We start from the raw sequence: 16,453 nt of genomic DNA, 5'->3' as shown, positions 1-16,453 counted from the left end.
GTTTAGGAGCAACACACATCCTCAGCCAGTTTGGCACCACCATTGTGGTCTGAGTGTCTCTGTCAAGATGTCGGTTATGGGGAGAAGAGGCCCGAGGGAGATGGAGGTGTCGAGGAGCAAGTAATGGAAGCGGAGGTGTCTTTATCAGAGGATATTTGACTGTGCGACAGGCTGTGGTCGTAACCTGGAGGCTGAAGGCGATGCTGCGGTACGGAAAAAGCGTGAACGACAAGGTCTTGATTAGTGATTTAATTAGATGCCAGGGCCGGGGCTGAGTTGCCTACCTACTAGGCACCTGCCGCGGTCCGTACCTGCCTAATCCATCTGGATGGAGCCGCAGGGGCCCAGGCCCGACCCGTCTTACCTAGGTACATAGTAATTACCTGCGGCACGGGCGAGGCGAGGTGCCCACGGCCCAGTCTCCATCAGCCCACCTGGCCTAATTACCTACCTAACCTACCTCATCACATCACAACCTGGACCACATCAATACAACAGACCCTACTACTCTGTATCCAGACGCTTTTTTCACGCATGCAGGGACCAACCACCCACAAGGCGTCTGCCATACCCTGTGCCATAGCTCATCCTTCAATTATCTGCAGGTACGGATAGCCGACGGGCCCATCTCAAGCCGCAGTGAGACGGCGTCGCACCCACTGACAGAACAGGCGCGGGCCGCCTTGGGCCCGAGCTTCATGCGAGCTTATACAGACGACGGCCGACGACGCCGACGACGGAAACGACAATTTTACGCCAGGCGAAACACTCAAGTCGAGCTGGCGGACATTCGCAAAGTGACGACGCACGCTCACATCCGCAACGGCCAAGCCCAATTCCGACCCCGAGATCCAACGTCCGCCACAACGCGTTGGTTCAACCTTTTCCAAACCCCCGTCGGGGTGCCACTGGACCATGGGCGTTGTTGGTTCTAGTCCTGATCACCTGCCGAAAGATAGCTTAGCCTGCGGCAAAGTCTCGTCCACGTTGGTTTGAAGACCTTTGGTTCGGACGCCGCCCGAATATGGCATGCACCGAACCTCCAACCTCACTCCATCCTGATGCCGCTGGAGATTGCGCGGGGCTCATTTTTTAGCCTAAGCATTTTGAGCTGCTGCCTCGGTAGTAGCGGCCCTTGGAGCTGGGAAAACGGCTTCATCGGAAGGGTGAACGTGAGCTAGACCGCAGCCAGGCTCAGCGACGCACCGGACCCCGTCGCATATTCTCATCACCTCGGGCGCGTGCTGAAATCTCTCATGCAGGAAGCTGCTCTTCACCCCATGTCTCGTTCGATCATGACGGGGGGCCTGGCACCCGGTGTTGGCGGCCATCATCGTGACAAGCCGACGAGATTATGTCTGTCGTCCTCGTCAAGACGAAGTCGGGCCCCCATCCGGCCTATGTGATACCAGAGCGATATATAAAGCCCGCCGCCGTCCCCCGTCCTACTCACGAGTATCAGCATCGCCATTGAGCTCTCCTCTTTCTTTAGTAGTGAGCCTGCTTCCTCGGTTTTCAACATGAGGCTGCTCCATGTTCTGGGAGCGCTTCTGGCGTCGACCCAGGTGGCTGCTACCGCCGTCTTCGCACACTTTATGGTATGTTCGCCCTAGCAAACTTACAACGCCCACATCTACCCATCTGTCGTCGTGGAAAACTGACACTTGTCGCGGCAGGTCGGCAACACCCCAAACTTCACCGTGTCTGACTGGGTGTCCAACATGAACCTCGCCCAGGAGGCGCACATCGACGCCTTTGCCCTCAACATGGCCTATGACTGGTAGTACAACTACCCGGCCCTGGAGATGGCCTTCCAGGCAGCCCAGAGCACCGGCTTCAAGCTTCTTTTCTCCTTCGACTACGCCGGCAACGGCCCATGGCCCAAGGGCGACGTCTAAGCCCTCATCCAGAAGTACGGCGGCCAGTCGACCTACTTCCAGTATAAAGGCAAGCCTTTAGTGTCCACCTTTGAGGGTCCAAACAACGCAGACGACTGGGTCGGCATCAAGCAGGCCACTGGTTGCTTCTTTGTGCCTGACTGGTCATCCGTGGGCGCTGGGCCGGCCATCGCTTTGGCTGGCGGTGTTGCGGATGGTCTGTTCAGTAAGTGATGCCGCCATATTCTTGGATGTGACTGTCACATGCCCATTCAGTCGCTGACGTGGACCGCTTTTCGCCTTCTTCCAGGTTGGGCAGGTTGGGCCTATGGAAAGAACAACATGACCACCTACGTCGATGCTTCGTATAACCAGGCGTTGAAGGCCGGTTCCAAGCCGTACATGATGCCGGTATCGCCCTGGTTTTACACCAACCTTCCTGGCTATAACAAGAACTGGGCCTGGCGCGGGGACAACCTTTGGGTGAGCAAGTCCTATGCCGCGAACACTGCCGGTCGGTGGCCGTAACCGTCCACTAACACAATTGAACTACACACAGTATGACCGCTGGCAGCACGTCTGGAATGTCAAGCCCGAGTTCGTCCAGATCATCTCGTGGAACGACTACGGCGAGTCCCACTACATCGGTCCCTTGGACGACCGGCAGTACGAGGCCTTCGAGATCGGCCAGGCCCCCTTCAACTACGTCAAGGATATGCCCCACGACGCATGGCGCGCCCACCTGCCATTCCTCATTGACACATACAAGAACCTCAACCCGGCCGTCGGTAAGGAGAGCGTCGTCATGTGGTACCGCGAGTCGCCCGGCAAGGTCTGTCGCGACGGCGGGACAACGGGCAACACGGCGAACCAGCTGCAGGTCGAATTCGAACCTTCCGAGATCTTTGAGGACCGCATCTTCATCGCGGCGCTGATGGCCGAACCGGCGAACATCCAACTGACGGACGGCGAGCACCTCAACGAACTTGTGCGTGAGTCAGAGTGGGCGTACATCCCGGCCGGCGGCGTCGGCATCTACCAGACCAGCATAGCCATGGAGACCATGCTTGACATGGGCGGCGAGATCACGGCTGAAATCTACCGCACAAGTTTAAGCAAATGCTAGTTAAGGTTAGTAGTGCCGGCTAAGTAAACTGTCACGGTAGCAGGCAGGTTGTTTGGCAGGTGGATGCTGGGCAGGCGGATCAGACAATCTATTGCTACGGGCAGGCTCTATCCTAAGCAGGTACAGGCTCTGTTGACAAGACGTAGCTCAAGGAGCTACGTTTCTGGACATGCGCGACAGAATACAGGATGCAGGGTTTTATCCAGCCTCAGGCTTACGTAACCCGGCCACCGGATTACTCAACACCAACCTCAAGGTTGGGGGCTAGGACAGCGGGTCTGTGACATAAACAAGACTAAGATAGCCTTCCTCAAAGGAGCACTTAGTACTCGATTTAAAAGAGGTCTAATTTATATCGAGCTTCCTAAGGATATCTACTATAAATAGCTTTTTAAAGTTTAAGACTTCGCTATGAAGCTTAAACGCTTACCTTAATAGGCGTTTAAAAACGTCCTATCTCGTTTAAAAGTACTACGAGCTAACTAATAAGATATAGATAAAGACGTAGTAATTTAGACGTTAGTTATATTAAGGGTAAGGAGAAGGTATAAAGGGCTGGCCCCTAGGCTTGTTTAACGTAGAGGTGCCGTCGATTAACTATTCTAATGTTACGGCCAGCTAGTCGTAGGGGTAGTTTGCAGAAGTTGAGGCTGCGGAACTGGTAACAGTAATCGTAGTCGGGGATAGCTTCAAGGAAACTATGTCTGTCAATCGTAAGGGTAGGTAAGGCTTCGGTGATCAATCGTAGTCTTGTCAAGGTAGTAGCTGAAAGCGGATGTTAATCCTGATACGAAGTTAATTGCTGAAGAGCTATGGAAAGTCTGTCCTAGAGCCCAGCTCGAGTCCATCCTTATATACAAGTCCGATCCTAACTGAACAGTGCTGTACAGTCCACTTTGTCTGGATATGTTGGATATGCCGAATATCCAACATATCCTTGACTCGGTTGGATATGTCGAATATCCAACATATCCTTGACTCGGTTGGATATGTCGCATATCCAACATATCCTTATCCCTTATCATATCTCTTATCATCACGTGACTTGTACCATAGTTCTTCCGTTCCTGGGGTTTCCCCAATGTTCCGTCCCGTCCTGCATATATGATGCGCCGTAGCCGCTAGGCGTCAGCGGGGCACGCCCTGGTCTTCATGTTGGGTCGTAACATCAGCTCTCCCCTCAAAGGTCTTGTCCTCAAGGCCAATATAAGTAAGTAGTTGTTCCCAGGTTGGGGAATCTGCAAGCTTGCTTCTTTGTTCACATTGACTCGTAATGTCAGGTTACGTTCAAAAACGAAAGGCCGTATCGTCGCCTGAAGTTCGTCCTGTTTGTTCTTCCTGCGAGATTCGGGTTTTTTCCTCGTGTAAGGCTTCGCTTTCTGATTCTTCTCGGTACGCTGAATGCGTACGCGGTGGGAAGTCTTATTGCGATCTCCAGGGTTTATCTTCTCAACAGCTTCGTCGAATTGGTGATCAACACCAGAAGCTAGAGGATGCTCTAGAGCAGGCCGAAGAGCAGCGCCGTACTTTAGATGCTAAGGTGGAGCGTCTTCGAAAGCAAAAGAAGGTGTGGTTTGAAAAAATGATGCGCGCGGTGCGTCGTGGTATCGACAGTGTGGAGGAGTTGGAGCGTGTCGAAAAGGAGGAGGCGGTGGCGGAGCAGCATCGACAAGAGGGGGTGCGTCCTCCTTCCGCTGGTTCCGATCGTCTTCCTGCGGACTTTATCGGGGAGTGGGATACGGTTTATCCCGACGTCGTTTTGTCTCCGTCCTTGTTGGCTGAGTTTGGTTTATTGGATTCGGGTTCGTTAGTGCCGACTTCCGGTAGTCCTCGAGGAGTTGCCGGGAGTTCTGGAGATTCGTAATGGGTTCCCATGTATTTTCCTCGTGTCCGTAGTTTTTCCATTTAATCAAGAATTCTCGTGTCTCGTTCCTGACTCTGTGGTCGATGATTCGTTCGACTTCATACTCTGGTTGATTTGATTCCACAACGATGTAATCGTTCGTGTGCGAGCCTCGTGGTGCTGGCTCAAGGAGTGAGATGTGGAATACCGGGTGACACTTCATTGTGTCTGGTAGTCTCAATTCGTAATTGACTGGTGAGACTTTCTTGATGATCTCAAAGGGTCCAAGCTTTTTATGGTCCAATTTGTCGCTTGGTCGTTTCGTTTTGATGTTGCGTCGAAGGAGATAGGCGCTATCCCCCTCTTCTAAGGTTGGTCCTCCAATCCTTGATCTGTCGGCGTTTTTCTTCATACGCTGCCGTACAAATTCGAGGTCCTGAGAAGCCTTCTTCTGGAGCTCTCTGAGTTTTGTCACGTCGGCCACGGCTTTCACGGCCTGTGGTCCCTGTCGTGCTTCTCCGTACGCTGTTGGCTGGAATCCGTAGTTAAGATAGAACGGGGATTCTCTCGTGCTTTCGCCAACTGCGCTATTATATGCGAATTGGGCCATTGGTAGTAGCGATACCCAATTATTCTGGTCGTAGTTCACATAACAACGAAGGTATGTTTCGAGGATTTGATTAATCCTTTCTGTCTGTCCATCGGTCTGCGGGTGGAAAGAGGTTGACAGCTTATGGTCTGCACCGAGTTGCGAGATCAGGGATCTCCAAAACTTAGCGGTGAACAGCTTATCTCTGTCAGAGACAATTTCCTTGGGTAGACCGTGGTTGGCAACAATAGTCTTGAGGAAGGTATATGCCAGTTCCTCTGTATTGCTTGCTTCTTTGTATGGTACGAAGTAGGCGAACTTGGTAAGTCGATCGACGATGACCAAGATACTGTCGTACAGTACGTTCGTGAGTGGCTCTCTGGACTTTGGTAGTTTGATGATAAAGTCCCATGAGATTGAGTGCTATGCTTCGGGTGGTATCGGAAGCGGTTGCAGCTCTCCATAGGGCTTATGGGGGCTGTTCTTGCTCTTCTTGCAAATGTCGCAATCCTTGATTGCTTCGGCGACTTCTGCTCGCGTGGCAGACTTGTCGTAATGTTGTCGAATTCGTTTCCATGTCTTTGTGACGCCTTGGTGACCGTGTGCCTTAGCGCTATGAATTTCCATGATGAGCTCAGGGGTCATTCTTCCAGTCGGGCTGGTATTGACCTTCCTAGCTATCGTAAGGAGCTTCGTAGTAGGTACAAGGTTGCCATCGTCGTCGTGTTTGAGGATAACCTGTGTTTCCTCGGGGACCTTGACTTCGTGGTCAGGTCTTCTGCTGAGAGCGTCGGCTCTGCTATTCTCTGAACCTTTTCTGTAGATGATTCGGAAGTTGAATTCGGAGAGGAATTCGCTCCATCTAACTTGTCGTTTATTTAGGTTCTTGTTCGTTGTGAAGTTTGCAAGATTCTTGTGGTCTGTGTAGACCGTGACTTCATGCTTGGTTCCTGATAACTGTGGCTTCTATTCTCGAAAGGCTTCGATTATGGCCATCAGTTCCTTATCGTGGATTTGCCAATTCAATTCTGCTCCGTGGAATGCTTTGGAGTAGAATGCGCAAGGGTGAAGTTTTCCTTGCTCGTCTCGTTGTCCTAGGACTGCTCCCATAGCGAAGTCTGAGGCATCGGTCTCGATTTCGAATGGTGTCCTTGGATCTGGGATCATAGTGGTTGGTTCGGAAACCACCATGTTCTTGACTTTGACGAATGCTTCTTCGCATTTGTCGTCCCATACAAATGGCGTATCCTTTCGTGTCAGGTTGTTGAGAGGTCTAACTATGCTGGCATAGTCTTTGAGGAATCGTCGATAGAAATTGACGAATCCTAAGAATTCTTGAACGTTCTTGACGTTCTGAGGTGTAGGCCAGTCCTTGACTGCTTCTACCTTCGATTCTTGCATGTGGATTTCTCCGGGTGTGATCGTGTATCCGAGGAAGTCGACTCGTTGCGTATGGAATTCGCATTTGTCAGGTTCAGCGAAGAGTTTCGCGTCCTGTAGTTTCTGGAATACCTTATGGACGTGTTCCTTATGTATGTCTATATTCGGGGAGAATATGAGGACGTCGTCGATGTAGACGACAACGAAGATGTCTACATATTCTCTGAGGACATGGTTTGCCATTGTCTGGAACGTGGCGGGTGCATTGGTGAGTCCAAAGGGCATGACGAGGTACTCGAAGAGTCCTCTGCGGGTTCGGAATGCTGTTTTCCATTCGTCTCCTTCCTTGATTCGAATCTGGTTGAATGCTTCCTTGAGATCTATCTTGGTGAACCATTGGGCTCCGTATAATAGATCTCTGAGCTCTGTAATGAGGGGTAGGGGGTAGCAATTCTTCTTGGTAATTGCGTTAAGTCCTCTGTAATCGATTACAGGTCTTAATTTCTTCTTCCCCTTCTTCGGGACGAAAAAGAGTGGTGCTCCAGCGGGTGATGATGAGGGTCTAATGTGCCCTTTCGCGAGCTTTTCGTCGATGTATTCGTTGAGCTCTTCCTGCTCTTGTTGGTTCATAGGGTACAGTGGGTAGAACTTTGGTTGCATTCCTTCTTTGAGTTCAATCTCCATGTCCCAGCTACTGTGTTCTGGCAGTCCTGTTCCTTCCTTGGAAACGAACAGTTTGCTGTACTTCCGGTACTCCTCGGGTATAGTCTGGAGTGGGTTCGATCCCTGATCGTCCGTGCCGGGTGCTAACGACCTGGTAGGCTCTACGTGTCTGACGTAGGCAATGTATTTCGTCTGTTCGTCAGGTGTTGCGTAAGACTCGTTTGAACCCTGTTTCTTAGGTCGTTCAGTGACTGAATCTGTCCATTGGATGTGGCCATTCACCCAATCTATCCGTGGATTGTGCTTTCGTAACCACGAGATTCCTAGGATGACGTCGATGTCTCCGATCTCCGTGATGTCGTACTGGAGTTGTTCTGGATGATTGTTGACGTGTGTCGTGAGGTGTACGGTCTCGCGAGTGACAAGTCCTTCGTCATACCCAACTCTTTCTCCTTCTACATTCTGTAGGGTATAAGGTTCTTCCTTCTGTACCCATGGAAGGTCTAACCTGTTCACTATCTTTGGTGATATGAAGGTTCGTTGAGCGCCGCTGTCGATAATCGCGCGCATATCGTGTCCGTTTATCTGGAGTCTCACTCTCAGATGTTCGTCGTTGAGACATGTTGTTGAGCATAGGCGCTTGTCCTTGCTCTCCGCCTTTCGGTGTCTCTTGTCGATTGGCGTTTCTAGTTTTTTGTCATTCTGTTCCTCAGTCTGACGTCTTGTTCGATTCGTTCTTGATGTTCTCTCCAGGCCCTTGCCTTGGGTAAGTAGTGGATTTGACACTGGTCGTGTCTGCAGTCGTCCCATTCTACATATTCGCTGTTCAAGCATTGCATAGGAAAGTTTGGATCAGGTCCAAAGGTTGCCCAATTGTTGTCTTCGAAGGATAGTAGTGTCCAGCTCGTGAGTTGGTCATCTACGTAGACATCCTTGATTGGCTTGTCGTTGATTCTTCGTGGGTAGAATCGAGAGTCTCTTTTGGGTGAGAGGTGCCAAAGGCACTCGTCGTCCAGGCACTCTGCCCAGAAGAGTTCTTCGTGAAAGGGGTTCTTCGGGTCGAGTAGAGAGTGATCCTTAGACGTATAAGGCGTCATGGGGTACTTCTTGCGGTTAGAAGTTCCGTGGAGCGCAACTGCCTGATCGTCGTCGTATGGATCAATATATTTGCATCGGGGTTCGTCGAGATCCTCTTCAGAACTAGTGTCGTCAACGCTAGGCGGTGCCTTGTGATCGATCTCCGTCTGAGCACGTCGTCGAGCGACGTCGCGAGGTTCGTCCGAATCGTAAGGTGAATTTTCACCTTCGTCGAATGTATGTGAGCTAGAACCAAAAGTCGGTTCTTGGCTGTCTGTTCGGAAGTCGATTCTTCCGTTCTCGTTCATTCCGAAATCAAGGTTCTTTCCCTTAATGATTTCGATTCTGTATTCGCGGTCGAGGTCTTCGAGCTGCTCGAGGACCTTGCTTTGGAACTTGTTGTTCGGGTTTTGTCGTATCATGCAGATGGACTTGGTGGGAATTCGTACTTCCCTGGCTGGGATCTCTTCTTCTAGTTGAAGTAGGGATTTCTTGTTATGATCCTCGAGGGTCTTTGGTCGTTGCGTGACCTCTTGCCTGCTTGTCATAGCGAGGGTCTTGATGCTAGCGGGCTCCTTAGGGTACCATCCCGTGTTTTCCTTACTGTCTTGATGGGTAAGGCAGTTGTCGTCGTAGCATGCCGTCCAAGAGAGTTGCTTATGCGGAATTTCCTTGGTAGCGATCCTGATCTGTTTCTCGGGCACAGGTCGCTGCTGGATCCTTCTGGGTTGTTGACAGTTGCGGGACATGTGTCCTGGCTTGTCGCAGTTGTAGCATCTGAAGACTTCCTTCTGGTACGGTTGTTCTCGTTTGGCCATGCTGAGGTCCATCGGTCCACTATGGTGTCCATAGGCCGTGGTTTGTCGGTTCTGCCAATGGTTGTTTCTAGGGCGGTTCTGTCCTTGGAAGCGCGGTTGATAGCGTTTCCCAGTGTTTGCTTGCGGGACTTGTTTCCTTTCCCTTCGTCGTTCGTAAAGTCGATTGTCAAGCTTGATAGCTAGTTCGACATATTTCAAGAAGTCGTTGGGTCTGTCTTGTCGAGACAGTTCGTCCTTGACTTCCTCCTTGAGACCTTCATAGAACATGAAAATCTTAGCGTTGTCGGAGTAGTTAAGTCGGGCGCAGATTCGTCTGAAATCTGCAGCGTAATGCGAGGCTGATCCTTTCTGTCGAAGGTTTGAGAGCTCTCGCTCGTATTGTCGTTCTTCATCTGGTTCTTGGAACAGAGATAGAAGTGCACTTTCGAATCCGTGCAGTCCTTCGAAGATACCTTGGGTCTCTGGCTTGAGAGTGTCCCAGTCGTTGGTTATCATAAAGTCGGTAAGATGTGGTTCGAACCATGCGAGGGCTTTTCCCTTTAAAAAGGAGGCGGCATGGATGACCTTCTCGGCTTCGTCCTTAAAGTTCATTCCGTGGAAGCGTTGGTAGGCTCTGACTTGCGTGAGGAATCCCTTCAGTTGTCCTGGGGTTCCGTCAAAGGCTTGAGGTGAGTTGAGCCTGAGCTTCTCTCGTCCGTCATGCGGCGTAGCGATGATGTTAGCGGTACCGTGGGGAGTATTGACCTTCTCCGTAAGGTAGTCCGCTTCCTTGGTCTTGTTCTCAAGTCGCTCCATAGCGTCATTGAACATTTGTTGCATCATGGCGATGTCGGAGTCGTTCTTCTTGATCTTCTTCTGTAGGTTTTCATAGACCTTACGAGTGAAGTCAAGTTCTTCTTCCGAGTCTTCGACGTCCTTCATTTCTTCGTCCAGGGTTTTGGCGGGCATAGGGGCCTTACCCTTGGAGTCGTTGGAAGTGGACGGGGTGGCTTGGGAAGACATCGTCGTTCTTACTGTTAGTGAGTTTCGTAGGGTCAACTTACTGAACAGGAGCAATTAAAGTGTTACGGCCAGCTAGTCGTAGGGGTAGTTTGCAGAAGTTGAGGCTGCGGAACTGGTAACAGTAATCGTAGTCGGGGATAGCTTCAAGGAAACTATGTCTGTCAATCGTAAGGGTAGGTAAGGCTTCGGTGATCAATCGTAGTCTTGTCAAGGTAGTAGCTGAAAGCGGATGTTAATCCTGATACGAAGTTAATTGCTGAAGAGCTATGGAAAGTCTGTCCTAGAGCCCAGCTCGAGTCCATCCTTATATACAAGTCCGATCCTAACTGAACAGTGCTGTACAGTCCACTTTGTCTGGATATGTTGGATATGCCGAATATCCAACATATCCTTGACTCGGTTGGATATGTCGAATATCCAACATATCCTTGACTCGGTTGGATATGTCGCATATCCAACATATCCTTATCCCTTATCATATCTCTTATCATCACGTGACTTGTACCATAGTTCTTCCGTTCCTGGGGTTTCCCCAATGTTCCGTCCCGTCCTGCATATATGATGCGCCGTAGCCGCTAGGCGTCAGCGGGGCACGCCCTGGTCTTCATGTTGGGTCGTAACATCTAAGCTAAGGAGGAAAAGGAGGAATTATAGGGGTTTACGTATAGCTATAGTATAATATACCCGGACTCGGCGGTATATTACGGTAGAATAAAAGCTCTAATAAAGCCGGATATCTCGACCGGCTCTGGCCTATAGTATAACCGAATATAATAATCTAATGTAATAATTGGTTATTACAGGTTGCGGCCGGATAGCTTCCTAGTAGAGGGGTGTGCGTGCGGCTCCGGTAAGGCCGGAGATCTTAACCGGGCTCTAGCCCGTAATATTACCCTCTTATCCCCCTCTAGCGGCGCGCTCGCGGTGCTAACGCCGGGTCTCCGTTATACTTTATTACTGGGCCGTAGCGGCGCTTATAAGCCTTTCACTGGGAAGTGGTTATGACAAGCACCGCTTCTACAACCTCTTCAAGGTTTTCGGACGCAGGTAAGTGCCGCCATTTCATGAAAATTTTGGTCATGATGCTGATGGTGTACTACGTTTTCTAATTTAGAACAATGTTTTCAACTCTTGTGAAGGGCGATGTAAGCTGCCTCAACTGGTTCTCTAAGGCAACATAGATCTAACCTTTGTACAGCATGCGAAGCGCAAACGTATCATCGTCGATCGCTATGCTAATAGCAATGTTGTGAAGCCCATGGCGCTGAGCGGTATTAAGAAGCGCGCGGAAGAGTTTGTAAAGCAGTGTACGGATACAACAAGGAAAAGTGTTGATGTCTACGTAAGTTTACATCTTCGAAGAAGGAGACCCGGCAGTGAACTAAGTATTGAATCTCACTAACGCTGTTTCCTCTGGTCACCAGGTCAAACTTCATTCTTACGCTTGTGACTGCGTGACACACCATTTGTTCCACCCGTACGGAACAAATAGTCTCCAGAAACAGGAAGACACGGATATGATGGAGCAAGTCACAACGGACGATAGTCTTCGAAGTGAGGTTGCCTAGTTTCGTGGAAAGTGAGTGCTTTCTAACCTTCAGCTCACCAGGTCGCCTTATTCAGCATCATTACCCAGTGTTCTACCAGTACTTCTCCAAGGTTCTTGACCTCTTTTTCGATCCACGAGCCACACCCCTCGCCAAGGACTTCGTTGTTGGTGCCACCTCTAAAATCGATCCGGCGCCCTTTACACTTCTAAGCCGCCTCCAAGACAAGAGAGAAAGCGGCAGCAGCGTCAACCAAATGGATGCCACTGACATCGCCGCAGAATGTATGGATCACATGGTAGCTGGAATTGATACAACCGGTGATTCTCTGTGTTTCTTGATGTGGGAACTATCACAGCCGGGATCTCTGGAGATTCAATGAAAACTCCAGGAAGAGATTCGAGAAAACCCAGATGTCTCCTTTGATAAGCTTTCTTACCTTGACGCCGTTGTTCAAGAAGGCCTCCGATGCTATCCCGCGATCCCAATGTCGCTGCCTCGGGTGGTTCCGCCTGGAGGAAAGACAATTGATGGATACTTTGTTTCCGAGGGTACCATCGTGAGCAGCCAGGCTTACTCAGTTCATCGCAACAACGATGCAGTATTTCCCAATCCTGACACTTTCAGCCCTGAACGCTGGCTGTCTCCCACTGGCGAGGCCGAGAGGAAGAGACACATGTTTGCGTTTGCTCACGGAGGAAGAGGCTGTGTCGGAAAACAGTAAGAGCTTTCTACTACATTCCTACGGATTACAAATTGCGAGTTGGTACTAATATGGAACAGTCTTGCACTAGCAGAGATGAAAATTCTGCTTCGGGGTATATATGGACGGTATTCCACAGTACCAGATCCTTCTATCACTCCCGAGAGCATGAGATCTCACGACGAGATTATTTCTGCCCGGCCATATGGACAAAAGTGTTTCTTGCGATTCATTCCCATCGCCAATGAGGAGGCCGTATGAGTGGCTATTGCTTACTTGTCTTCCGAATTGATGTCAGAAAACATGCGTTATTATCTATTTGGCTACCAGCGCCGCTAGAAATAATCTTGGGATAGACACTACAGACATCATCTCGATGCAACCCAATGTTCCAATGGACTTTCCTTAGTACGACTTGATTACCCCTAACAAGAATCACTTCCATGCTACACCGTTGTTTTATTACCGAACAAGGATCGTTCATTATCATGTCAAATTCTTGACGAAACCATCTATTACCCCGAGGGTCATTTTGATTTCTGATTCTCTGGACGAATCACGATTCGTACGCAAGCCACTTACCCCATCCAATTGTCAGACCCCGAGGCGGGAGGCGGGGCTTAAATGCAACGGTTATTAGGCAAATCGATTTCCGAGAATGGGATTCGGCTCTGAAGATCTTAGGGGCTTTGGCCACCTGAAATCACACCGAGTCATTGCCGGCATTCCATGAGAACCTTATTTATCGTCGGCGATGTTGCCATGGATGGCGTAAATTGCGTAAAACCACTGTCGATGCCTTTTGTCTCATAGCTGGTATTCAATTTGAAGGCTCGACTTGGTGATACTGAGTTAACAGAAACAAAACTCAATTTATCATCTCGCGGTACCAGCGACAGATGGCATGGTTTTGAACATAGTCTGTGAAGTGAAAAGCCTCCACTACGCAATTCCAACATGATATATCGCGCATTCAATGCGAATGCGACAGCCCGAGGTCAGATTTCTGAAATGACTTCTCGACATTATTTACAATAACAAGTTGACGTGACGATGTGAAAGCTTGTCTCGGACGGAGAATTGCGCTCGCGAGGCCGGCGGACATAGCGGGCGCACGCAAAGGTTTTTACAGTGAGTTCAGGCTCATTTTACTCAGCCCACCTTGGATGCGAACTAGTAAATTGGCACTTCTTTCTCCAGCTGTCACTCAGCCCTGGTCAATCAAAGCTTTGAACTCTAACAGAGAGAATCTTGGCCTAATCCTTGCTCTGAGAGGGTGTAATCCACCGGACGGTCCGGGATGTAGGGTCTCTCGAAGCACGCAAGCATGGCCAACATGCTGCAACTCAGGAACAACCACCACCAGGAACAGTGCAGTCTGGGTCGGATCAAAGAATATGAGAATAATGACCAAGTCAACGTCGAGACTGTAGAATCCAACTGCTCTTACGGAGTCCGACTCCGGCCTTGGACTCAGAAGATGTCCGTCTGTTGATGTGGAGCCCGCCATTCAGAGTTCGTGTTCTTTAATCAATTTAACTTCATTACCTCTTTGAGTCAAACTCTGCTTGGTGATTGGCCTTGGCTTCTAACTTTACCGGACCGCCGGGCTCAGTCGGCACCTTTCGCCTTGTAATACGGCATGTACGGATATATAGCTTCTATAGTCGCCAAGTCTTAATAAAGCCGGTCTTGAATAGAAGCATCTCTCAAGTCATTCCTTTGATCACCCCAGTCATTCGTTTTCCATAACTTCTCTTTGCAATGCGTTCCCACCTTTTGTCGCTATGCGCTTTCAGCGCCACATTAATTAATGCTGCCCCCTCCGGCCTAGGCTGCTACGACGAGTCCGCCTTCAAGCCCGAGGACATCATCCAGCGCGACGTTCTCGTCGTCGGAGGTGGAGCCACCGGAACCTACGCCGCTGTCAGCCTTCGGGACCAGAACAAGACCGTCGCCGTCGTCGAGCGTGCCGACAAGCTCGGAGGTCACGTCAACACCTTCCGCGACCCCGCGACCGGCGCAACCATCGATTATGGCGTGCAGGCATTCATCCAGAATAACCAGACGACACAGTTCTTTGAGCGCTTCAACGTCCAGCTGAACACCTCTGCCCTATCTCCTTTCCCGAGCAAGATTGTCGACTTCAAGACCGGCTTCGTCGTCCCCAACGCCACCGCCGTCGACCCCAGCACCCTTGTCGGACCTCTGGCGAGCTACCTCTTTGCCACGCTCAACTTTGAATTCCTGGCTGAGGGCGCTTACGATATCCCCGAGAACGTTCCCGAGGACCTGCTGCTGCCCTTCGGCCAGTTCATTCAGAAGTACAACCTGACCGAGGTCGTCCAGGTCGTCTGGATCTTCGCTCACGGTGTCGGCAACCTTCTCGAGACCCCGACCCTCTACGTTTTGCAGAACTTCGGCCAACCTCATCTTCTCGGTCTCTCTAGAGGCTACCTGTACGCGCCTGGTGGCAACCAGCAGGTGTACGACAAGGCCGGCGCATTCCTTGGAAGCGATGTCCTGTACTCCAGCACTGTCGTTGCCTCCGAGCGCACTGATGATGGCGTTAAGGCCGTCATTGCCACCGCCACGGGCCGCAAGCTCATCAAGGCCAAGAAGCTCCTCATCACTATCCCACCTACCGTCCGGAACCTCGCCCCCTTCGATCTCGATGACTCTGAGACTTCTGTCTTCAGCCAGTGGGAGAACGTCCCCTACTACGTTGGTATCGTCTCAGATACTGGCCTTCCTGAGTTGACCAACTTCCTCAACGTCGACATCACTGCTCCTGATGCCCTTCCTTCCAAGCCCTTTGTCTGGCGCCTGGAGACCGTCGGCGTTCCTGGCTACCAGACCGTCAAGGTCGTCGGCGAGGCTGACTCGACCAAAGCCCAGGGCTTGGTCGCCGATGCCGTCCGTAAGGTCGGAGCTTCGTCCAACAGCACCTCTGCCACTGGCGGCGAGTTCGCCGCCTGGGAGGAGCACTCCAACCTCCAGCTTCACGTTTCTACGGAGGCTGTCAAGGCCGGTTTCTACCGAGACTTGTACGCTCTTCAGGGCAAGAGAAGCACATACTACACCGGCAACGCTTGGTGCTCTGACTACTCTCCTCTGCTTTGGCAATTCACCGAGGAGAGAATTCTCCCCTTCTTGTAAAGGAGGTTTTGTTCATAGCACAGCGTAATCAGTAATTTGACATATACCACTGCTGCGAACAACTTACTTAGTCTGGTCGAGCCAGAAAAGGCCAATCATCCGTCTTTGGTGCTGTTGCCTCACGATATCTTGACTGCCTAGAGTTTGAGTAACTTCTTTAGCAACAATATTTGTACTCTTAACCATCAGTGCCGTAACGCAGCATTCTCAGTAGATCGTAAGCGTTGGCGAGTGCGAAGACATACATGTAAAAACGACTAGACGGTGGCCCTTTCCCCATAATTACTTTTCGTTACGAGTTTCAAATTGAGTAGAGCAATGCTCCCGCATAATCCTTTATGAGGTTTGAAAGTCTAAGAAAAAGACGTATATATTCCTGCCAGCCCAGCTCCCAGAGTGAGTGCAATTTCTAGAGTCTTTCCGTCAAAGTCTTCAAATATATTCTCCATCATGCATGTTCGATCAACTTCCCTCTCGCCTAATTTTTCTTGGCATCTACTGTTAGTGTAATAAGTGGGCTACCACCAAAATCCTTAACAGCTGAAAACCCTTCACCTCTCCTCCGGCGCTCTCCCGCGATGGCCTCGCAGCCTCCGGCGGGCTCTGGACCGTTGCCGGCCTCCTCGGCCGGCCCTGATTGAGGCTCTGGACCCTTTTCAGAGCCGCCCC

The 16,453-nt window shown here is 50.6% G+C and overlaps 3 protein-coding genes across 3 annotated transcripts; all 3 read left to right on the top strand.

The window, feature by feature from the left end:
• Positions 1 to 1,520: 1,520 nt before the first annotated feature.
• On the top strand, positions 1,521 to 3,003 carry BDP81DRAFT_393214 (glycoside hydrolase; the record flags this gene model as incomplete). Its single annotated transcript, XM_060587807.1, has 4 exons — positions 1,521 to 1,598; positions 1,911 to 2,103; positions 2,188 to 2,360; positions 2,437 to 3,003. 4 exons carry the CDS (start codon positions 1,521 to 1,523, stop codon positions 3,001 to 3,003), a joined length of 1,011 nt encoding a protein of 336 aa, XP_060446105.1.
• A 7,526-nt stretch (positions 3,004 to 10,529) lies between these two features.
• Positions 10,530 to 12,886, top strand: BDP81DRAFT_460201 (cytochrome P450; the record flags this gene model as incomplete). The annotated part of the gene is made up of 8 exons (XM_060593633.1): positions 10,530 to 10,552; positions 11,357 to 11,422; positions 11,490 to 11,520; positions 11,574 to 11,717; positions 11,800 to 11,929; positions 11,985 to 12,242; positions 12,318 to 12,642; positions 12,706 to 12,886. 8 exons carry the CDS (start codon positions 10,530 to 10,532, stop codon positions 12,884 to 12,886), a joined length of 1,158 nt encoding a protein of 385 aa, XP_060446104.1.
• Positions 12,887 to 14,389: 1,503 nt separating this feature from the next.
• Positions 14,390 to 15,784, top strand: BDP81DRAFT_448642 (FAD dependent oxidoreductase; the record flags this gene model as incomplete). The annotated part of the gene is made up of 1 exon (XM_060592322.1): positions 14,390 to 15,784. The coding sequence occupies one exon, from the start codon at positions 14,390 to 14,392 to the stop codon at positions 15,782 to 15,784; it is 1,395 nt and encodes a 464-aa protein (XP_060446103.1).
• Between the last annotated feature and the right edge of the window lie 669 nt (positions 15,785 to 16,453).

This window comes from Colletotrichum phormii, assembly GCF_030913505.1.
Source record: "Colletotrichum phormii strain CBS 102054 chromosome Unknown BDP81scaffold_8, whole genome shotgun sequence".
NCBI classification, from domain to species: Eukaryota; Fungi; Ascomycota; class Sordariomycetes; order Glomerellales; family Glomerellaceae; genus Colletotrichum; species Colletotrichum phormii.
The sequence above is the reverse complement of the archived record's forward strand: the minus strand, read 5'-3'. Positions and strand labels throughout refer to the sequence as shown.